This window comes from Monodon monoceros, unplaced genomic scaffold, assembly GCF_005190385.1.
Source record: "Monodon monoceros isolate NGI ecotype Baffin Bay Population unplaced genomic scaffold, NGI_Narwhal_1 Super_Scaffold_6, whole genome shotgun sequence".
Classification (NCBI taxonomy): domain Eukaryota; kingdom Metazoa; phylum Chordata; class Mammalia; order Artiodactyla; family Monodontidae; genus Monodon; species Monodon monoceros.
The window spans coordinates 24,943,535-24,967,803 of NW_021703783.1; the positions used below are offsets into that span (position 1 = coordinate 24,943,535).

Below are 24,269 nucleotides of genomic sequence, written 5' to 3' on the forward strand. Positions count from 1 at the left end.
AGAACAGACTTAACCCAGAGAATAAAAGTAAGATAGAAATTAGGAATATAAACAAAAAGAGGTAAAACAAACAGAAATCAAAAATAGATTCATTAAAAAAAGACTAAAGTAGAATTTTGCCAAAATTATTTTTAAAAAGCAAAGAAAGCAAAATTTTAAAACATTATGAAAGACATAAATACAGATAAAGGAAAGATTAAAAATGAGAATACTATGAACAATATTATATTCCTTATATATTTGAAAACTTAGATGACCTGGATAATTTCCTAGACAAATACAATTTAAGAAAACTGAATTTAAAAGATATTCCAGATAAAGATGACAGATTGAACATCGCCATTCAATTTTATCCCTTCCCAAAGGCCATTAAAATAAAGGTAAAGATATTTTAGAGGCATATATCCACAAAGACAGAGATAAAGGAAAAAACAGACAGCTATAAAATTGTAGAAGCTGGAAAACAGATCGATCAGTGAGCTGAAACATAAGCAGGTAGCTAGCAAAACCAAGAACCAACCCTATTTACATAAACTTAAAATTCTACCTCAAGAACAGTGTTTCTAGATCTAGATTCTAAACATGTGGGCTCTAGAACCAGAACGCTTTGGTCTAAATCCTAGTTCTACCATTTACGAGCTGTGTTTTTAGAAACGCTATTGGGTGGGCCAAAAAGTGTCTTCAGTTTTTTAAGTAAAAATAAAAGACACATTTTTCATCAAGAACTTTACTGAATAACGTATTCACCCTTTTGTTCCACTACCTTCTGCCATTTTTCAGGCAACTTCATAATTCCATCTTCCCAAAACTTTTTATCTTTTTGAGCCAAGAACTATTCCAGGTGCCTTTTACAGCCTTTACAGTCCAGGGAATTGAAATTTTTTCCATTAAGAGATTTTGTAAATACCAAAATAAATGGAAATCCAAAGGTGCAAAGTCTGGTGAATACAGCAGATGAATCAGAACTTCTCAGCCAAGCTGTAAGTTTTTGCCGTGTCATCAAAGAAACATGTGCTCTTGCGTTATCCTGATGAAAGATTATGTGTTTTCTGTTGACTAATTCTGGACGCTTTTCGTTGAGGGCTGCTTTCAGTTGGTCTAACTGGGAGCAGTACTTGTTGCAATTAATGGTTTGGTTTTCTGGAAGGACATCATAATAGAGCAGGGGTCCCCAACCCCCCAGGCCACGGACCAGTAGCGGTCCACTGGTCCCATCGCTCCCCATCGCTCGCATTACCGCCTAAACTCTCCGCCTCCTGTCAGATCAGCAGTGGCATTAGATTCTCATAGGAGCGTGAACCCTACTGGGAACTGCACATGCAAGGAATCTAGGTTGCAGGCCCCTTATGAGAATCTAGTGCCTGATGATCTGAGGTGGAGCTGGGGCAGTGATGCTAGCACTGGGGAGCGGCTGCAAATAAAGATCATCATTAGCAGACAGGTTTGCCCGCACAGAGACCATAATAAATCAATTGCTTGCAGACTCATATCAAAACCTTACCAGTGAGTGGCAGGTGAAAACAAGCTCAGGGCTCCCACTGATTCTGCATTATGGTAAGTTGTATAATTATTTCATTACCTATTACAATGTAATAATAATAGAAATAAAGTGCACAATAAATATAATGTGCTTGAATCATCCCAAAACCATTCCCCCACCCCGCCCCCGGTCCATGGAAAAACAGTCTTCCACGAAACCAGTCCCCTGGTGCCAAAAATGTTGGGGACATTTGTAATAGAGGACTCCCTTCCAATCCCACCATATACACATCACCTCCTTTGGATGAAGACCAGCCTTTGGTGCCGCTGGTGGTGGTTCATTTTGCTTGCCCCACAATCTCTTCCGTTCCACATTGTTGTACAGTATACACTTTTCATTGCCCATCACAATTTGTTTTAAAAACAGAACGTTTCATTACGTTTCAGTAGAGAATCGCATGCAGAAATATGGTCAAGAAGGTTTTTCCACTTAACTTACGTGGAACCCAAACATCAAAGCAATTCACATAACCAAGCTAGTGCAAATGATTTTCAACGCTTGATTTGGATATTTTGAGTATGTCGGCTATTTCCCACATGGTATAACGTTGATTGTTCTCAATTATTGTTTTGATTTGATCGCTATCAACTTCAACTGGTCTACCTGACCGTGGTGCATCGGCCAGCAAGAAATCTCCTGCACGGAACTTCACAAACCACTTTTGACACGTTTGATCAATCACAGCACCTTCTCCAAACACTGCACAAATCTTTTTGTGCATTTCAGTTGCGTTTTTACCTTTCCTGAAATAATAAAGTTTAATATGCCAAAAATGTTGCTTTTTTTCTTCCATCTTCAATATAAAATGGCTACACAAAAATTCACCAATTTTGATAAGTCTTTTTTTAAACTCATGGTGATATGACAGCTGTCACATACAATCTAACAAAATTGTTTCAAATGAAGTTAAAGACAACTAAATGCTACTAGAGCCATATTACGGAAAAAACCAAACGCACCTTTTGGCCCACCCAATATTTATTCTCTGTACCTTAGTCCCCAGCTGTAAAAAGAAATATAGTAATATACTTATGTCATAGGATTATATGATACAGAAAGAAAAAACTCAGCCCCTTTTCCCAAAATTGCATTGACTTGGTTTCTTTGTTTGCTGGTTTTGTTGGTTTGAGGTTTTGTCCCCCCACAAAAGGAAGAGAAACAAAATATAGTACAGTAGCTTAAAAAATGGGCTCTGGAGCCAGATTACCAGGATTCAAATCTAGCTCCAACACATAACAGCTATGTGACTAGGTCAGTTTTCTAAACCTCAGGCACAATGCGAAATGCCTGTCTCCTCTTTAACAAAAGGTGATATAATGTTGTAAAGATTAAATAAATTCATGTGTATAAAGTGCTTAGGAAATACCAGTGTACAGTAAGAGTTCAATAATAAGACCAGAAATAAATATATTTAACTACTTGACAAGTAGAAGGACATCACTGTGAACGTCACTTTTACTATATCTGCTATAATACAGAGCAACTGTGAGTTATAAAGGACCATGTAGGATTGTTATGTTTTCTACCTTTGCTTTCTCTTCCCCTTTCCCTCACTAGCAGCTGTCTCCATAACTTAGGAAAAAACTGAAGACAGCCAGGTGATTATGACTTAACAAGCTGGGTTATTACAGAGCAATATGAGTCTTCAAAAATCGTGATTCTACTCCTGCTGTTTACATGTGATGAAACTTAGTGACTTCCCAAAATCTCCCAGGCTCTTTATAACTGAACTGAGACCTCCATCAGATAAACTGATTATCAGTTCAGCGCTTTTAACAGTCTGGTACACATCTCTTCTAGGGAGGAAAATAGGTTGTACACTAGCTATCTTACTCCCAACTCCAAGGCCAAACTTAGGTTTCTGGCTATTTGAGCTTTCTAAAATCTGCCATCTCTATGCAATACAGTTTTATATTTATGTATATATTGATACATATATTCACCTAAAAGAGGAGGAAAGCATTAGTCAACAATGATTCCCAGATATAACCAAGAGGGCCAAATCTAACTTGTGACAAAGATAACATAGTAGACAATCATGTTTGTGCATAAATACAACAGTAGCCATTACGTGGCTTACCAATTATCCTGTATTGAGCTAAATGATGCTGTTTTTCCAACTATTCCAATTTTTTGTCTTATGTTATTTATGTTCAAATTACCTATATCTAGTGTCTTCTAATATATACATTCAATTAAAAGAAAAATCAATAATTGACAAACTGTGTGGTATTTTCCTAGCACTCTTTTTTAATCAAGGAGCAAGTCTGCATTTTTGAAAGAAAAAACACGAAGAAAATTATTTACCTAAGCATTATAAAGTACACAGCTATAAAAGTAGCAAACATTCTTAAGTATAACACACAATATGAAATTTTCAGATAATTCCAAACTCCATTTGAAAATACAAAATGACAAATATATGTTGATGAGAGCAATACAGAACTAAATGTATAAGAAACAAATTGAGAGAGTACCTGAAGTAAAATACAACATTAGTAAGTAAACGTTAGTAAGTAAACCATTAGTAAGAATCACTATGACAAATGTTTAGGACATGCTTACCTTTCTACACATTGTAAAAAGTATTTCTAAATGCTTTGGATTTGATAGTAAAGTATTTGTATCTATTGTCACATAATTATGCAGGAGAGGCATCATGTCTGGAAAAAAATTCAAAATCCCAGTGAAACTTGAGTAACAGAAGTAGAAATAAATTATTACCACTGAAAGCATATTTCTGTAGCACCCACACATTACTATCTTCCCTTGCAACCACAAAATGCTAGAAATGAAAGTGTTAAATCCACCTTTTCTATAAATGAGAAAAATGTGGATCAGAAAGACTAAAATGCTCATCATTTATTATAGTGATTGTTATTAATTTTCTTCTTTTTTTCCATAGCACTCATCACCATCTGACATACTGTATATTTACTTACTTGGCTGTGTGTTTCCTACCCTCTCCCTCCCCCCACTAGAATGGAAGTGTCAAAAGGGCAAGGGCTGTCTATTTTTTTCACTGATGTATTGCTGAGCTTAGAACAATACTTGGAATATAGTCGATATTCAGAAGATATTAATAAATATATGGATATATACTCTGACTGCAAAGTAATTTAAGATACAGTAGGCAATACGGTCTCCCTCCTACTACCTCTATTCCTAGGGCTGAAAAACACTCCTACGGTAGCACCACCCTTTACTCGAAAATAATATCTATTTAGACACAGAAAAGCAAAACTGTTACCTGGTCAAAGTCATACCTGTAAAATATTCAAAACAATCCTGCTGAAAAATCTCATATAATATACCTAGAAGTTGCCACATTTGAGGAGAAATGCCATGGCAGGTTAAACTATATGCCAGTGAAAGAATTTCTTCATAGAATTCTAGAAAGAAGAAAATCTCTAGTTAGAATCCCAGGAAATAGCAAAAATTAAACACAAAGACCACTCAGAAGAGGATTTAGGCTATACACTCACACATGTTTTACATCTAATGTATTTTTGAGCATCTGTTTCTCAGCATTCACATCTTCAGCTACATCTATTTGCCACCTTCCATTTCTTACCAAGATCTGCCCCCTACTCAATAAGACAAGCCAAAGATTTGTTTTTACTAAACTTACTTATAATACTGAAAAATTATATTTTTTAATATAGAAAGTATAGTTTATATATATATATATATATATAAAACTATATTAGAAATGAATACAAGAAGGAATAGATTATTGTATGTGGCTCCTACACAGGATTTTAAATTTACAAATAATGTTCTTCAGAGAGCTTAATTAATCTAGGTGAAAATATCTGTGTCTCACGTATTTTTACAAACTATATACTGGACAGTATTTCATCAATTTACAAAGCTTGTAAAATTTGTACAGTATTTCTTAATTTACCTCAAGACAATTATACTCAAAGTAGAAGAGTCCAAAGAGAATGTGCTTGCATTTGTACACATATTTATTATTATTACCCTCACTCAAAAGCAAATTATATCTAAACATACAATCAGAAAACACAAACCTCAATACAAAAATTTCAAATAATTCCTACCATGTCACTGAACAAAAAAGTTTAATTTCAAAGTTAATTATTTTTTTCCCTTCTTATTAAAAGGAACTAATATTCACCCTGGAAGTTTGAATAAAGTTTTTTTCTGTAACATTATTTAAAACTTAATACATTCAAAAGCTAGTAATACAGATATATGCCTTACCAAAAGCAAAATAAGATGGAAATCATATATACTGGGAAATAATTTGTTATGTAAGACAATCACTTGAAATACAACCAATTGAATATAAAATTTCTGACAGTTCTGTTCAGGAAAGCAAATGCCTCTTCCCTAAAGTGAAGCCTAAAAGATAGAAATATTTCCTTTTACATTCGTGACAGCTACGGCATGTGTGCATTACCTGGCTACTCAGATGCTCAAGACCAGGACTCTGAATCTTGAGGGAGAAACTAGAAGGCACAAAGCTGTTCCAGTTTTGGGGGGCGGGGGTGGGGGGGACAGGGTCTGTGTTGGAGTCTGGACTATGGTAGGCAGCAGCCTAGGACCCAGTGTTGACAAAGGCAGCACTGGCCTTCTAAGCAGACCACTATTACGGCAGAATCCTGGCTGGCTCTGGCCAACTCCAGCCTTCCCACTGCTTTGGTGTGCTACGACTATCCTTCCGCTAAATTCCATTTCTGCTTAAATTGACCATAAGTTTTTTCATTTATTCTCAACCAAGAAGACTGACTATTAGGGTAGGATGGTTTTACTAACTCTGACTTACTGCATAAGATAGAACAGTTAAATCAGTAACAGCTAAGCCTGGCTTCTAATAATAAATCAACTTCATGAGTAAATTAGCAATGAAAACAGGCAAAGGAGGGAGGGAGAAGTGGGACAATGGAAAGAGACTGGACCCACGGACATAACATGGTCAGACTACTGTGGCAGGGGTCCTGGATTAACAGATTCAGCCCATGACATCTTCCAGAACAAGTTTGGTTGTTGTTGTTTTTTAATCTGAGATCTTGCATAGCCAAATATTGGTTCAAAAAAGGGCCACTAACATTATGTGCATCACAGCTGAAAACATAAGAGAGATCAGCTATCACCCTGGGACTAGGGATGAGATTAGAGGAGACAGGCAGCTGAAACCATGGCTTTCTCCTCTGCCCACTACACCCAAGAAATAGGCCCCTTTCCTTTTTTTAACATCCTGATGTTGTAACTGCTCAAATTAAATATTTGGTGTAGGCAGATTACAGAAGGTTGGTATAAACTACTTCCCTTTGCTTTACTTTACAGTTTTTTCCTCAAGATTACTTTACTTTAAATTTAAATGGAGATTACATCCTTGTAACTTATTTATTTTATACCTAGTAATCTGTATCTCTTAATCCCCTTCACCTGAAATAAATAAGTTACAAGCATGTAATGCACAGCACAGGGAATACAGTCAATATTTTATAACTTTGTATGTAGCATATTCTATAAAAATATCAAATTACTACATTGTAATCCTGAAACTATTAAAATACTGTAAATCAATTAAAAAATTCACATTTGAAGTCCTTAAAAAAATTTTTTTTAATGGAGAATTTTCAGTTACAATCTCTTCCATGAATAAGGACATAAGTGAATATACTCTTTTTGAGTGTATCAGAATCTCTGGAATTATGGTCCAGGAACCTTCATTTTAACCAGATCCTCAGTGATTCTTATGCACACCGAAGTCTTAGAACTACTGCTTTATAGCAACTATTTCAAAAGTAAGGAGTACCCTTGGCAGGGTGCAGGATAATCCACTGAGATGGGAGAAGAATGTTATTAGAACACTTACTGGATATATACATTTATATTTATATTTAATCTCATGTTTTTACATTTCTATTTTTATGTATGTAAATGTAGTATAGTAACATGTATATTGCCTATAAATAGGTATTCAAATATTATTCACATACATTAGAAGTACATGCTCAACTTTTTACTAATGGTGTGAATGATAAAAAGTTTGGAAACAACTGCTCTTAGGCAGTAGCATGCTTTTGTTCCATCTTTCTATCTATACACTATACAGGTTGCATTTCCCTCATGCCCACAAGATTTGGGGCTGGCATCTTCAAAATGCTTGGATACTATGAAAAAGTTGTCTCCTCTACAAATTCCAATCAGTGTATAACATCCAGCATTAGCTACTGATTCTACTCAGCAGTCAGGCACCGTAACAGATAAGAGAACAACAATTAATTCACACTTCTGATAGGATATATGTCTATCATTTCACATTTTTCAATCCCAGATTAAAGTAACCTCACCTGAACCTCATCCCAGTTCCTCCTTTCTAAAAAACTTTAAATACTCTGTTCTTTAAAAACTCCAAGACCAAAAATTCTTAACTGGATATGTTAAGCCTACCTCTAAATGAAAATCTGGATGCCTATAATCAGAAAGTATATCTACAAATTGAACAGAATGCAAGTCTCTCTTTCTCAAAACTGTCCATCTTGTTGAATTTGAAGGGCTAAAATGCATTTTTCATCAAATTTAAAAAGAGTCCCAATTTACCTTTTTATTCTATGTTTGAACTTACCAATTACATGTTTCTGTAAAACAAGATCAATGATCCGTAGACAGATATTCTCTAACTGCTGAGTAACCTAAAGACAAATTTTAAACATTTAGTTTAAAATTCATCATAACTCTTAATTTAATCTATAACTTTAATATTATCCCAATAAAAATACCAACAGGACTTTTCTGAGAAGAGAAATTGAGAATTCTAAACTTCACGTGAAAAATTAAACATGCAAGAATAACCAGGAAATTCTGAAAAGTAGTCTCATGATAGAAGTGGCAGTTAAATTCATAATAAAATTACAAATTAAATTACTTCCTTATCTCATATTTTATACCAAAATTAATTCCTAATATATCTAGGATTTCAATGTGAAGGCTTAAGCCATAAAAATACTAAGCATCTGTTCCAGATTTATAATTCTGCTCTTCATACATTAAGTATTTGTACACGTGTAAATATTCCTTTTAAGGAAATCTTGTTTTCAAAGTTTGCGTTTAGTAAGTCAAAGTTCAAAATCATAAGACTGGTAGTCAGGAGACCAAGATTCCAGTCCTTGTTTTGCCTCTAGTTACCTATGACCTTGGTAAAGCCATTTAGCTGAAGGCTTTAAGTTTTTTCATCTGCAGGTTAAGGAAGCTGGATTTGATTAGTGCATCTCAATTTTAACCCATGCCTCCCTTGATAATCACAATAAGGTCACATGCTCCTTTAACTTTACGTGAAATTCAAAATAAAATTAATATCAAGAATTTAAAAATTAAAACAAAAAGATAAAATGCTGTTTTGTCTTCAAACTAACCCTGCTGCTCATTCTACTACTGCCCATCCTCCACACACACATATTTGGGAAAACTTGACAAGGCGACCTCTAAGTTCTCTTCAAATTTAAAATATAAGTTCTACATATAAAGTGAAAGAATAATCCTTAAGTATACATGTAACTTAACTTGGAAATCTCACTTTTACTGATAGGCCCATACTGTTTCAACAAGGACACAACAATACAATAATGAATACGGAAAAAAAAATTCACACTAAGCCTTTTAGGCAAAGGAAGCCCTGCCCAGGAGAAGAAAACTGAACCATTTTTAAGAACCTGGTAAGTGTCCACTGGTATGTGATAAACACAGGATAAGTCAACAGCCACAGGGTTTAACAACGCTATTTAAAGAACCAGCGCCTGCTTCCTAAGTCCCACTGTACAAAATGAGAGCTGCCATCATTGCCAGATGAGTCAACCGTGCTCACAGAAGTAATGAACACAAATCTAATCTCAGTCAAGTAGAGGCTATATAATATATAATACTTGGGGAAGAGAGCAGCAGGTTTTAGGTAGGGATTAACTGACATATTATCAGGATACATCAACTGACTGCAACCCCAAATCTACAACTTACTAGCTCTATGAACATGATTCAGACTCTTGATACTACCTGAACCTTGTTTTCCGCTTCTGCAAAAGGACACTACCATTACGCACTGTATGGCAGGGTGACATAGTAACATTCTATCAGCTAACGGATATGAGAGCACTTAACAAATGTTTGCACAAATTCTTATCCCAATATTGTTCTGGAACTCAGTTTAGGAAAGATGATGTTTTAAGCTCTTCTTCCCTTCCATTCTCAGATATTTGTTACATCAGCATTTTGTTCCATTATTTAAAATTTGCCACCATGATTGAATGGCAGTCTCTCTCTGCCAAGAAGACCAGACTATGGATTCCAAAAAGCAGGGCTCATGTCTTATTCAATTTGATATCCCCCTAAACCTAGCCCGGCACATAGCAGATGTGATGAACTAAACTAAGCTTAGCACAAAGAGATATACTACATACTTTAAAACCACATGTAATATTTCCCTTCAATCATTTTAATACTTTTCTTTAAAATTTGAGGGTAATTTTTAAAATCCAGCAACATAAATAGCAATTTAAAGGTTAAGACTTTAAAATTCATCACCAGTGATCATATAAATTTCAGTTACTATAATGACATAATAAAACACAAAGAAATCCTACCTCTTTATGATCTTCTACAACTGTCAAGATAGTATCAATGGTATGTAAAATTCCCATAGCCATTACGGTTTTGTCTTCGACTTCTTCGTATTCATCACTTTGAAGAACTTTGCCAAATATCTCAGCCTATGAAAATAGCAAACACATTCAACAATTAGTACTGCTATACCCGCCCTTCTCTATAAGTTAGCAAAAGGGCAGTGTCGGGCTTCCCTGGTGGTGTAGTGGTTAAGAATCCACCTGCCAATGCAGGGGACACGGGTTCGAGCCCTGGTCCAGGAAGACCCCACCTGCTGCGGAGCAACTAAGCCCGTGCGCCACAACTACTGAGCCTGCACTCTAGAGCCCCCTAGCCACAACTACTGAGTCCCGTGTGCCACAACTACTGAAGCCCGCGCACCTAGAGCCCATGCTCCGCAACAAGAGAAGCCACCGCAATGAGAAGCCTGCGCACCACAACAAAGAGTAGCCCCCACTCGCCGCAGCTAGAGAAAGCCCACGTGCAGCAATGAAGACCCAACACAGCCAAAAATAAATAATAAATACATAAATACATAAATTCTTTTAAAAAAAGGGGGGGGGAGTGTCACACATCCAAATGTCAGCATTGCTCAAACTTTAAGATATGCACTTTGTGAATCAATGATAGAATCTGTCATGTTTTAAACATGGGCATTTTTCCCCTATCTAGTCACTAAAGTGGAATACATATTAGCTATTATAATCAGATAGCAAATAATTAACTTCTGGTTGTCATTAAATAAATAAATCCAAAATCTAGGAAAACTTAAAAGTATATATAGAAATTATTAACTGTCAGAATTATCAGAGCAAATATTTTTATATTAGCATTTCAATTACATGTAAACTGAACTCCAGATTTTGGAGTTTAATTTATTTAGATTATTCAAAGCCTTTATACCAACTAACATAAAACTTTGCCCAGTCTTACCAAGTGTTGAGTCATATCAACAGCAATTGAGGCTACCTCTTGACTGTATTCACATATCATCTTCTGGATAACATTAGTAACATCATCATTTTCTGTCTCTCTAACAATGTGCAACAGCTCCTGCATAATAGGCCTCACGTGTGGCTTCATATATTCCTTAGCTAATGCAATAAAAAACAAACTCAGTAAAAAAATTAGCCATTGACAAGTGGTGAAGGAAAGTAACTTGGTCACAAGGTAAATAACACAGGGTCATAGCTTCTAGATAACATATTTGCTTCACAGTGAGTAAGTTACAAAGCTGTACCAAAATAATGTTCACCAATGTATCAATTTTCCCATGAGTAACATAGGGATAATCAGCTCAGCACAGTAAAGAACTGTCTTGCCCAAAATGCCAATAGCACCCACTGAGAAATTCTAATTACACATGTGCTCTGCCATCAGCATGACTCATCAAACACGAATATGTTATCATCATACAAGTATAAAAAATCATGTACATAAAGACTGTTCCCTCCCCCACCCCATCTCTAATCACCCTTCTCCCCACATGTGCTTATGCAATACTGTCCTTCCACTGGAACACTGCTGAATAGAGGTAAAGGTTCATGTTCTTCATAAAGCCAAATTTACTTTCAAAGGTTTATTTGAATTTTGAACAGAACATTCTTCTAAACAAACAAATGAGATATGTGTTATCACTCACTAGAAATGCTACTTGCTACTTTCAGAACTAGCAGAATCATAGAATCCTAGAGTTGAAAGGAATCTTAAAGCCATCTAGTCCAATCCCCCTAAATTTAAACATATGGCATCTAAGTCTTAACAGATCATGGGCCTTGCCCAGGTCTACATGGCAAGGTAGTAGCACAATCAAAACTAGACCCCCAGGCCTCTTGATTCCCCATCTACCAATCATCAACTTCTTTTCTAATCTAAAATTTTTCTGGAAACCACAGTCAATAGACACTCCTAAAAGTGGCAAGAATAAACTTCTATAAAATTCTGAGGAGGCAAAAGCTCAAAAATCCAAACCCTGAACCTTAAGACTTAGGGACTCATCTTTGTTAGGGAAGGAAGTGAACAAAACTACTTGAGAAGACCATGTCAAAAGAATAAATTAAATACACCCTCTAAAACGTGTGTTTTTATTTTAAATTTTTTAAATTTAAAAATTTTGTCTTTACCTTGTGTCTGGTTAGAAATTAATGACTGAAGAGCAAGGGCAGCTTCAACCTTGACAGGCATCTCCTTATCTTCAATCAGGCTCTTCTTTGCTAGATCAACTGCATTTCTTAGGTTGAGCTCATTATGAAATTTCAAAGAACTGAATGCATGAAGTACCCAACAGGACTATGTTATAAGAAAAAAGTTAGTAGGAAACTATTAGGATTATGGCATTATGTAATAATGTCACACATATAAGAACTTCTTACTAAGTAAAATATCATTAATTCTACCAAGTGCTATTCGTTTATTTATTTGTTTTTGGAGAGAAGCATATTAGCCTTAGTTGCTAACTTCTGGATTTCCCAGACTTCTTATAATAAAGGCAGTTTTATTACTTCTAAATTACCTTTATGCAATATCATTATTCACAGGAAAAAGAAAACAGAGCCAAATTTAAGTGTCTCTGAAAAAAGAAATCACGTCAGTGCTTTTAATAAATATTATGATTCATAACTTATTTATTATTTATATGCAAAAGTACTATGAACCAACCAATGCTGATATTCATTTACTGGTCTTAACAGCAAATGAATGAAATATTATTTTCCCTTACACTAACTGGTTTAACAAACTTGATTTTTTCACTCACACAAGACACGAAGAAATTTAACTTTGCATAAATTACCAAAGTTTAAACTATTAGACCACAGAATCATATTATTTTTTTAAATTCTCTATGTGCATAAAACACAACTGACAGTAATTAATTTGAATGACTAAAGACTTAACAAGAGAAATACAATTCACAGAGTCTGCAGAAATAACAGTCTACTTATAAAAATACTTGTATGCCGTCCACATCGCTAATCTACATTCACACAAGTATTTCCCTAGTGACTATTATCTTCTGTTTATAAAATGCTTTAGAGTGTACAAGGCATTTTAACATATATTGGTTTTAGCAAGACATTTTGTTGGGTTGATACAGTTATAAAAATAAGTACTAGGCTCTTAAATTAAAGTTCTATTTTTATTTCTCCATAAAATATATTATTTCTATAAATAATATACGCTTAGAACACAAATAAATTTACATGGATTATTATTTTCTCCATTTTATTAAGGCATATCTAACTATTATACTGGAAATCATAATCAAGTTTTTAGCCAAAATATAATTTCCATTAGTGTTTGGACACTGATCAGCTTATGAATTTACATTGTACCATTGCTGTAACATCATCCCTCTCACTGAATGTTTTGCATATGCAGCAAGTGAGGCTAGGGGAACCAAACAGCTGGAATTAAAATCTATAAATTCCTTTATTCACTAGTTTGCTCTTTATTCAGCTTATGTGACCATAAAAGACATTCTAATTGCCTTCATTTCGCCTCAGTATGTGGTAAAAGGTCAACTTATTCAAAAATATTTAGTTCAATAATTAACTTACAAATGAAGATTTTGAGATACTATAATGGAAATATGGAAAACTTACTCTGGCTCGAAGGTATCCCAGGTTAGACAATAATAATGGAAATACGTGATTCTGCAACAATAATTCCATTTGGTCCTTGAATAAACTCTTCTGTTAGGAAACAGAAATTAAGTTTAACTTACCAATGTCTTTTTCATATGTAAAAATCACTTCCTAATAAAATACGTTTGTTATGACTTACACAATATACTTCTATTTACAATTTTGTAAAATTTTACCTACATATTGCATGTTTTAAAACAAGACAGAAATAGTACTTTAGATATAATTTGATATTGAGTGATCTTTCTAGAAATAAATAACACTAAAGTCATTTTGTACCATTTTTTTTATACAGCAACATTTTCATATTTAAAAAGTGATGAATAAAAAGTCATTTTTTTTTAGAACTACCATATGACCCAGCAATCCCACTACTGGGCATATACCCTGAGAAAACCATAATTCAAAAAGAAATATGTACCACAATGTTCACTGGAGCACTATTTACAATAACCAGGATATGGAAGCAACCTAAGTGTCCACTGACAGATGAATGGATAAAGAAGATGTGGCACATATACACAATGGAATATTACTCAGCCATAAAAAGAAATGAAATTGAGTTATTTGTAGTGAGGTGGATGGACCTAGATTCTGTCATACAGAGTGACGTAAGTCAGAAAGAGAAAAACAAATACCACATGCCAACACATATATATGGAATCTAAAAAAAAAAAAAAATGGTTCTGAAGAATCTAGGGCCAGGACAGGAATAAAGACGCAGACATAGAGAATGGACTTGAGGACACAGGGAGGGGGAAGGGTAAGCTGAGACAAAGTGAGAGAGTGGCATGGACATATATACACTACCAAATATAAAATAGATAGCTAGTGGGAAGCAGCCGCATAGCACAGGGAGATCAGCTCAGTGGCTCTGTGACCTCCTAGAGGGGTGGGATAAGGAGGGTGGGAGGGAGATGCAAGAGCGAGGGGATATGGGGATATATGTATACATACAGCTGATTCACTTTGTTATACAGCTGAAACTAACACAGCATTGTAAAGCAATTATACGTCAATAAAGATGTTAAAAAATAAATAAATAAATAAAATGGAACTATCAAAAAAAAGTCTTTTTTTAATTAAGAAAAATATTTAGTCAATTCAATTATGCAGAAAGTCACCAGTTTTAAATTATCCATAACTTTCATATTCTCTCATTTGCCTCTGCTACACAGTGTTATTAAGTAAATTAAATTTGAGTAGCTTAACCTTCAATAAAATATCAGCTAGGGAACCAATCACATGCAGGGCTCCATCTTTCTTTCTAGGGTCAAAGTTCAGATCTGTTAGGATTTGATAACAGAATGCCATCATTTTTGGCAACACCTAAAGAAACAGAAGAAACCATTTTAGTCTATATGAACTTTTACTGCCTTACTATTGTATTAAATATGATGTACAAATTTTCAAAAATAAAGCCATTTTATTGTGTGCTATCAAGCAATTATAAGTAAGAAAACAAAATATTCCTTTTCCCTTACAAGGATAGAAAAATATTTTTAAAGTAACAGATTATAACTACTAACATAATTTTTCAAATACTAGGGGCATTCATTAGAGTGGTAAATGAACACAGGCCACCCTTCAGTTTTGTACTTAAAAAGAATAACTGTATACCTCTTTTCTTTTCTTTGCAGCAGTATATAAGAGAGTCTGGGCTGCTGTGGTGGGAGAAGCATAATCTTCGAAAATATCTAAGATTTTAAAAGTTTAAACCATGTTAGCAAAAATACAACTACTTATTATAGATTTTAAACCTTATTGACCACTATTCCAAAACCAAGAAATAAAACAGTCAACATATAACACTGGTTTACAGCACAAAAAAGCTAAAGATATATCATCACTGCTCTCATGCACAATATTTATCAAATATTTATTTTAAACGTTTTTAAAATATTTTAAATAGTTATTAAATATTTAAATTAAATGTTATTTATTAAATATTTAAATTTTATTTCATATTTATTAAAATACTTAGTTATTCAAAAGGTTGTCCTTTTAAATAATCATATTAAAACAAACAATTACATATTAGGCATATCTGTTTCACTGAGGATAGGAAAAATGCTTTACTTCTATCAAAAAACAATAAAAATTTATTTAGTGATTACTATGTGCCAGGCACTGTTCTAAGCTCTGGGGATACAAATATACAAATATCAAACAAAAATGGTTCTCATGGAGCTTACGTAGTAAGAGAAAGAAACAAACTGATAATACACATATAGACACCCATACACACACAAGATATTATAGCTGAAAACACTCCATCTCAGATAGGTTAAGTAATTTGCCCACAGTCACACAGTGAGTAAGCAACCAGGCCAGCATTCACATCCAGGCTGTCTTAACATCAAAGCCTGAGCTCCTTCAGTTTTTACCAAATCTAAAAACACCATTATTAATATCAGTCAATACATTTAGACAGGGGTATTTTGTTAATATAAATAACTGCACATGACAAAAATATAAAAAGAAAACTAATAACGTAATTGTTCTCCCCAGTAGTTATCTAAAAGTAAAATACACATATTAAGTAATACCCACTGCATTCTACAGAAGGAAATGATTAAGGAAAAAAGGCATTTTAGCTAGTCTTGAATTATCCATATTCTCTTTTAATCAATAAAATGTAAATTCTATCAATCAACACACACAGCTCTTAACTATTATATTTTCTAAAAACTGAGATACTTTCTTATTTGATATGAAGAATAAGTAAAATAATGGTAGCCATCTGAAAGTTAAACAAATACACTGCACATTATAAAAACAGGTATCATAGAAAAGCTAGACACTAAAAAAATGCCTTAAAAAAAGACAGAAGAAAGACCAGTTAATCATTCTGCTCTGTCAAAGCAAACTAGGAAAACAAAAGCATTAGGAAGGGGAATTAATAAATCATGCATATGTACAATGATTTTCAAATAGAAATGATAGAATGGAAGGATAAAGCAGTGGTAAATATTGTTTCTCATTCACTTGCTTTTCCTGTACTTTGTCTCCAAAGGAAAGAGGCGCTTCCTCACTTACTGAATCAAAGAATCTAAACAAAAGCACTGTGAAAACAACATAGCCCAACAATCTAGCATCTATATTAGTAGGCTTAACTCAAGTAACTAGAGACATATGGCCCGACAAGGGGAAAGCACTGTGGTCACAGTACCTTCAGCATGCCTTGGGCAGTGCGAGTCTTATCAATTATTTGTTTCAACATTCACTGAAGACAGACTAGGGCCAAGAACTTGCAGAGGAATATAGGGGTGTAGAAGGGATAGAGAATGCAAAATAAAGCAAGTAAGATAAAGTCCCTGCCCTCAGATAGCTTCTTCACCATGGGAGGAACAGAGGTACACAAATAACATCTTCCTATGCTAAGTGCCTGAGTACTCCAGGAAGTGCTTAATTCAAACTGGTGACAAAAGGGAATGAACTGAGGCAACCTACACAATTCAACAGCTTCCTGGAAGATCCAAGGCTAAAAGGACCCACAGAGAACTGGGCCACACAGTGGGGTCATCAGAAGTAATCTCATTCCCCTGTGGAATACTCAGTCCCTAGGTTAAGGATGCAAACTAAATTGGGGTGCTCCTAAAATATGCAGAAATGCAAAGGATATCCCAGACTGAGAACAACCCAATCTACAAATAGGTATCCCAAAAGGCACAGAAAGGAATGGTCCCTGCAGATCAGCACCACAACAGAAAGAGTTATACATAGATGGTTCCATGACTGCTTCAGCACCCATGAGAGGGATGGACAAATAAAGCAGCTTTTCATCTCAAGTCCATCGGTTCAACAGAACATCAAACTCTCACAAGTTTCAGAGTTTATCATGAAAAGCAGAACTCTGGGAATTTAACAAAGTAGTAAAATCTGCTTAAAAGTATAAATTTAGTTCTATTACTTTACGGAGCCAGGAACTGATGAGGACTAAAATCATCTCCATTACCAAATTTCATCCTTATATACTCATATGGATCTTCCTGCCACAGCTCTTCATCTTCATCTTTATAACACATCACAGAAAAAATCACATCTTCAGAGATATTCTAACAAGAGAAAAAAACAAAACAACAAATGGGTATAGACTATTCACATTTGGGGAACACAAATAATGAAAGCCTTCCTGAAGTTAGTTTTCCAAACAACTTCCAAACAACTTATATTAATCTTTCTGTCAAGTTTGCGTTGGCTAAAGTGAAAGCAGGAAAGCAAAAGCCTTGGGGGTAAGGGGTAGAGGTGGGGGCAGAAGAAGTTAAACATAAGATTGTTTTTTTTGTTTTTTGCGGTACGCGGGCCTCTCCCGCTGCCGAGCACAGGCTCCGGACGCGCAGGCTAAGCGGCCATGGCTCACGGGCCCAGCCACTCCGTGGCATGTGGGATCTTCCCAGACCGGGGCACGAACCCGTGTCCCCTGCATCGGCAGGCGGACTCTCAACCACTGCGCCACCAGGGAAGCCCATAAGATTGTTTTTAAACAACAACTGATTAAAGGTACAGAGAAAGAGATGAATGCTATTCTTTGAGTTAAGAGCGGGGATAAAAGTTTTACTATCAATATAAACATACCTAAACATACCTTGATTCTTTAAGAGAAATAAATATCAAACCAAGGTTATATTTACTATTACATTACTTATTGTGAACATTTTTACATTTCCATTTTGATCCTAAATGTCAATATTTCAACAACATTAACATTTTCTTCTTTTTCCATTTTCAACAACTTAATTTCCTACCCTACCAGCGCAGGCTTCAGTGGGGGGAAAAAAAAAATCACATCTAACAGCCTCTATGTTCACTGCCGCTAATGCTCTACCAAGCCCTTCCGTGCTCTAACAATTACATATGTAAGAACAAAATTATCTCTTATCACTTCTTCCAAATTAAGTAATTCTAAGAGAAAAAAATTCAGCCTAATAGTCAGTTTTCTTACTCCTACATTACAGCCATGTAAAAATAAGGCAAAAGGCATCAAGTAGAAAAAAATGCTATCACAGTTCACCCTTACTTTACAGGCACACAGTAAAATAAAATGAAATCTGTATCTTTATTAATTGCAAAGAACCAATCACTATTTGATCAAAGGAATTAGGCAAAGATTATTAAAGTGTCCACAGAAAACAATGCAAAAGATCTAATATCTGTAAGACCTATAATAAGATAACACTAAACAAATTCTATCCTAGACACCAAAGACAAAGTAAAAGAATTGCTTTACTTTTTAGATACCATCTTAGAGATTACAGAATTTAAGAATTCATAGTTTGAGAGGAAAAAATTCCGTTCCTAACATCTTTGAATTACCCAAAATTATCTGTATGTAAATATTAATTTATTTATTAATGGTCCATAATTTTTCATTCTGATTTATTCTTTAATAAAATGCTGATTCTACCTTTAAGTACACAATTGATATAAAAACCGAAAACTTTAACTTCTTTTATAGAATTTAACAATCCAAAATGAGAAATAAAAACCCTGTTTGCTCATACCTACAAAAGAAAATGGTCATGTATCAGCCTGCATTTCCTACAAAATAACACTAACTTAGTAGAGCCCTGGGGACTGTTTTCAAAATGCTATCATACAAAATACCTCATTTGATCCTAGCAACCTTTAGGTAAGAAGGGGAGAAAAATATTATCTGACCTAACAGAGGAGAAACAGAGGCTAAATAAGATTCCAAGCAAGATTAACTAAATCCAAGTCTTCCAATTCATACAACTTGAAAACTTCACTCTTCTCAAATACTTAAATTTCCAGGTCCTTCATATCAGATATAAGACTGCATTCATGGGCTTCCCTGGTGGCGCAGTGGTTGAGAGTCCGCCTGCTGATGCAGGGGACGCGGGTTCGTGCCCCAGTCCGGGAGGATCCCACATGCTGCGGAGCTGCTGGCCCCGTGAGCCATGGCCGCTGAGCCTGTGGGTCCAGAGCCTGTGCTCCGCAACGGGAGAGGCCACAACAGTGAGAAGCCCACGTACCACAAAAAAAAAAAAAAAGACTGCATTCATTCGAAATTATTAATGGAAACAAAAACATATTAAATATAAAATATGGGATTAGTTAACACTTACCCTGTCCAGAAAATTTAACCAGAGAATGATTTCCCAGAGCTGCTCCCTGACACTAACCTGTATGTGCGGCTTCATCTGCTTCCAGGTTACAGAATGAACAACGCCTTGGTTGAGATAGTTGAATGCTTGCTGAAGAACACGGGGAGCTATATACTCTTTCTGCCTATACTGGTCTAAAATTTTTAGTAGTACCTACAGGAAAATAGGAAGAGAAAACATAGGAAAAAAACAATTTTAAAGTTAACAGGATGGGCATTTTAGGCATGACATAAAACCAACGCAGAAGTCATAGAGATAAAAATTAACAGATTTTTAGAGAAGTAAATATTTTGTGAGACAGCACACGAGCTGTTTTAATTCTTAGATAGGTCCTTGCGATACTGAACTGAAGGGTGTCTCACTGTGATTTTCAGCCATTTATCTTGCTTCTAACCTGTGGAACTACTCAAAATAAGTCTATACACTCTTCCACATACTAGTTCTTCAAATAAATTAAGACTCCTGTCAAATAGTAACAGATTTGACTAAGTGAACACTGAAAACATCCATATAGCAAGAGACACCATAAACATATTTTAATATTTGATAAAGGTGCATTTCAACTGGAAGAGAAATGGTAAGTTATCCAAAAAACAGTATTGGGACAGCTGACTAGCCCTCTGAAAAAAATTAAGGTGGCTCCCTAACTAAACTTCACACCTAAATAAATTCCAGATAGGGAAATATTTCAACAGCAACAAAAAGTGAAACCACATAGTAACTAAAAAAGAGTGTGGAAAATTTTTATTTTATAATCTCAGACCACGGAAAGTCTTTGTAGAAATACCACAAAACTGAGAAGTTATTTTTTTTAATATTGATTTTTAAAATAAGATTGTTTCTAAGGAAAGAACCATGCCCAAAGCAGCTGTGAGGACCCAAGGACACGCAGTCAGAGGCTGCACTACAACACGGTGCAAGTCTTCCAATTCCTGATCTCCAGAGCCCTTCACCACAGCAAGCTTATCACTGAACTGCTGAATAAATAAAAGGGGGTCTTTTAAAACATGTACAGAATTTATAAATTCAGAACATGAATTCAGTTCAAGTTATATAAAGTTCAGGTTTATAAAATTTGTCAGAAGTCCTACTATCACCTAGAAACTCCTTCTGCAGTGCAGGCTAAAAATGGATGCTACTAAACACAGTTCTTCCTAATACAGTTGCTGTTCACACAAAGTGGAGGTGGTCGCAGATGAGACACAATAGTAAAAAAGAGAACAGTTTTTGATTAAAAAAAAACTTTTTAAAATATCAGGAATATATACTTTAAATGACCAAGGTTCAAACAGTTTATGACATGGATGCAACAGCATGAAATTTAAATGTGTGTGTGCATACATGTTTATGTGACACTGGAAAACCTCTACTGAACACACCAGAAGAGGGCATCAACTTTAGGATGCTTACTGGGGTTTAACAGCAGTGGAAAGAGCAGAAGACAGAGCTAACCAGCTCCCTGATTATCCTAGTATCCAAAATGAATGGCTGAATATATAATTTTATTCATCACTCACCAATTTTCCCTACAAACTTTCTCATGGGCCAACAAAATAACCTGTGAGAAAATTATAGCCATAGCTTTCCTGAATTGTTGCAAGGTAATTTTTAGAAATGATAATCCATAAAATGATACTAGTCAAAATGATAATCCATAAAAGGAAGTATTCCATCTAAGATGACAGGTTTGAACTTTCTATCATTGACAGTAAAGAAGACTAATTTGCATAGATTTATAAAAATCTAGAAACACCCTTTGTATCATGAAAGCCTTTTACTATGTCTGATTAATCTTTGCTTCCTTAATATAGCCCTGACACAGCCAATGCTCAATCACTACTGAATTTCATTTGTTGAAATAGAAACAAAAATTTCATGATTCAAATGGCAATACAGATAGTCTTCACGCCCATCTATCCTTTGTAGTTTGTAAATATTAATATCAACTTGGATTATTTCTCAAGAACTCCTAATTTTCACTGTACAGAATGGTTCCCAAACTTCCACAAAAATGTGTAAGTTCTCAGCTGAAAGTCTTAACTTCTGAGCTCAACTCCTCTTGAAATAGATCAATTCCTATTACCTAAATCTTCTGATATAAAAGCTTAGAACAAAGAGGCGGGGCTCCAACAAATAGAGGGTAAGAAACTCATGTGAGATCAGGAAGTTAACTGAAGAACCTGATCTAATACTGGCGACTGCTACACAAGTATCAATCAACAGACTTGAAAGGTTTCAGTCCACCATCTAGGAGTCTAGAAGGGACATTCTTGTAGTAGCTACCCTAGGACATTTGGTTCTAAAACTGACTGCACTGTATTAGATTCCCAGAGCTGCCATTTCATCCCCCTATAAATATGTATTAACATGTTTGTAAACTACTTTTAAATGGATAGAAGTGACTCAACTACTTTCAGTAGTAACCATCCTCCTATTTAAAAAATGTAAGTTTATTACCTGCTGAATTCCCACTGCGTAAGTTTTCAAAAAGAATTCGGAAAATTCAAAGTATTCTTTTGTGACATTTCCTGGGCTTCCATATCTTAAAATACAAAGAGAAAATGTTTAAATACTGCAAATTTTAGAAACAAAGCATGCTCACCAGTTTAAATACTTGTTGAAAGATGTATTCTATTGGGACAGAAACTAACGTTTTACCTTTTTTTTCACAAGCCCCAAAATGAAATTATGATAAGCTGTACTTAGCCTCCATGCCATACTTAAAATTTCAGACAGAAATATCATTTCTCGATCCTTTTTACAGAGAATAGAAAGATCCAGAGAAGACTGTTCACCTTACTATGATCTCAAAGCCAATGATCACAGTTAAGCCTGCTTTAAAACAAAGCATAGGGTGACTTTTTGCCCTCTGCTGCTCTAAAGAAAAATAATCATATACTGTAGAGCATCAAGGGACCTATTCAATTTTATTATATCCAATACTGAAATACCAACCATAGATTGTAAATCTAATAACCAGAATTACCGTTCAAAGAGACGAGCTACAATGTGTAATGCCCACTTCTTACACTTCCACCAGACTAATTCTGGTCTATCATCCTCGTCAATCTGCAGAGTCTCCTAGGAGGACAAAAACACCCAGATAAAATTCCCACATAATGAAAAGGTTTGTGTGACTAACAAAGGCAGAATAAATATTGATACAAATTAAGTTAAATTAAATGTCAATTCAGACTGCCAAACAAATGCAAATTCTTACTTTATAGATTGCTAGGTAGGAATTAAACAAGCAAAGCAAATTTCAACCAACCAGTGCTGTTTTATCTTCCATCTTTAAAAGGCCCAGATAAGTAGAAAACAAAACACAAAATACCATATCCCTCAAGGAAACTCTCTGAGATGCCAGAAAAGTTCTATATCTTGATTTGGGTGATAGTAACACAAGCGTATGTTTGTCAGAATTCACTGAACTGTTCACTAAGTTCTGTGCATTTATGTGTATAAACTAAACCTCAACATAATTTGTCCCAAGATATGGGCAAAGGAAGGAATACTGCACATTTGGAGACAAGCTCAAAATTTTAAATATTTGATATATTTTAATTTAGTTAATTTGATTATTTGAGTTAATCTGATAGATGAAATATAGTATCACTGTAACTACAGATAAAAATGAGACACCATCTTTCACCTATCAAACCGGCAAACTTAGAATTTAACAAAACAGACATTCTCAGTCACTGCTTATTAAAGTATAAGCCAGTGCACTGTTTCTGGAAAGCCGTTTGCAAGGTCTGTCAAAGTCTTGCACAGGGAATTATAGCTATTACTTTCTAATAACTTTTAATGGAGTATAACCTATAAAAATACTGAATCACTACGCTGTACACCTGAAACTAATATTGTATATCTATACTTCAATTAATTGATTAACTAATTAATTAATTAAAGATCTGTCAAAGCCTTAAACACTGCTAAGAGGTTATCCAAACAAAATAATCATGTATGTGCATAAAAATTTAACTACATCCTTATAGTTAAAACACTAAAAAACTAAAACCACCTAAATATCTAGCAAATGAAGCATTCAACAAAAATGACACAATGTAAAAAACTTCATAATCATACGAAATATTTACAATAGATTTTAAGTGAAAAATGAACTTCAAAACAGTACCTATCTATACCATTTTTACAAATATAAAATATGATTGCTCCTCCTAACAAATTTCATTAATGCTCCTTTTTCTGTATACCCTTTTAAATTACTTTTTAATAAGATTTTGTCAGCATACCCTTTTTAATCACTTCTTCCTATAAAGATTCTGTAATATTTTTTGTAGAAAGAAAAAAAATATGGTTGTATAT

General features: G+C 34.7%; 1 protein-coding gene across 1 annotated transcript in view; it reads right to left on the reverse strand.

The window, feature by feature from the left end:
- Positions 1–24,269, reverse strand: part of IPO8 (importin 8) — a 70,586-nt gene that overhangs the window by 25,804 nt on the left and 20,513 nt on the right. Inside the window, exons 7-19 of the mRNA XM_029206328.1 lie at positions 22,927–23,021; positions 22,398–22,482; positions 19,959–20,093; positions 17,771–17,870; positions 15,433–15,509; positions 15,025–15,141; positions 13,771–13,860; positions 12,292–12,457; positions 11,102–11,262; positions 10,150–10,275; positions 8,142–8,208; positions 4,807–4,932; positions 4,106–4,203 (exon numbers count right to left, since the gene is read on the reverse strand). Of these exons, the coding sequence (XP_029062161.1) occupies positions 4,106–4,203; positions 4,807–4,932; positions 8,142–8,208; positions 10,150–10,275; positions 11,102–11,262; positions 12,292–12,457; positions 13,771–13,860; positions 15,025–15,141; positions 15,433–15,509; positions 17,771–17,870; positions 19,959–20,093; positions 22,398–22,482; positions 22,927–23,021 (1,443 nt within the window). The remainder of the gene's footprint in view (positions 1–4,105; positions 4,204–4,806; positions 4,933–8,141; positions 8,209–10,149; positions 10,276–11,101; positions 11,263–12,291; positions 12,458–13,770; positions 13,861–15,024; positions 15,142–15,432; positions 15,510–17,770; positions 17,871–19,958; positions 20,094–22,397; positions 22,483–22,926; positions 23,022–24,269) is intronic.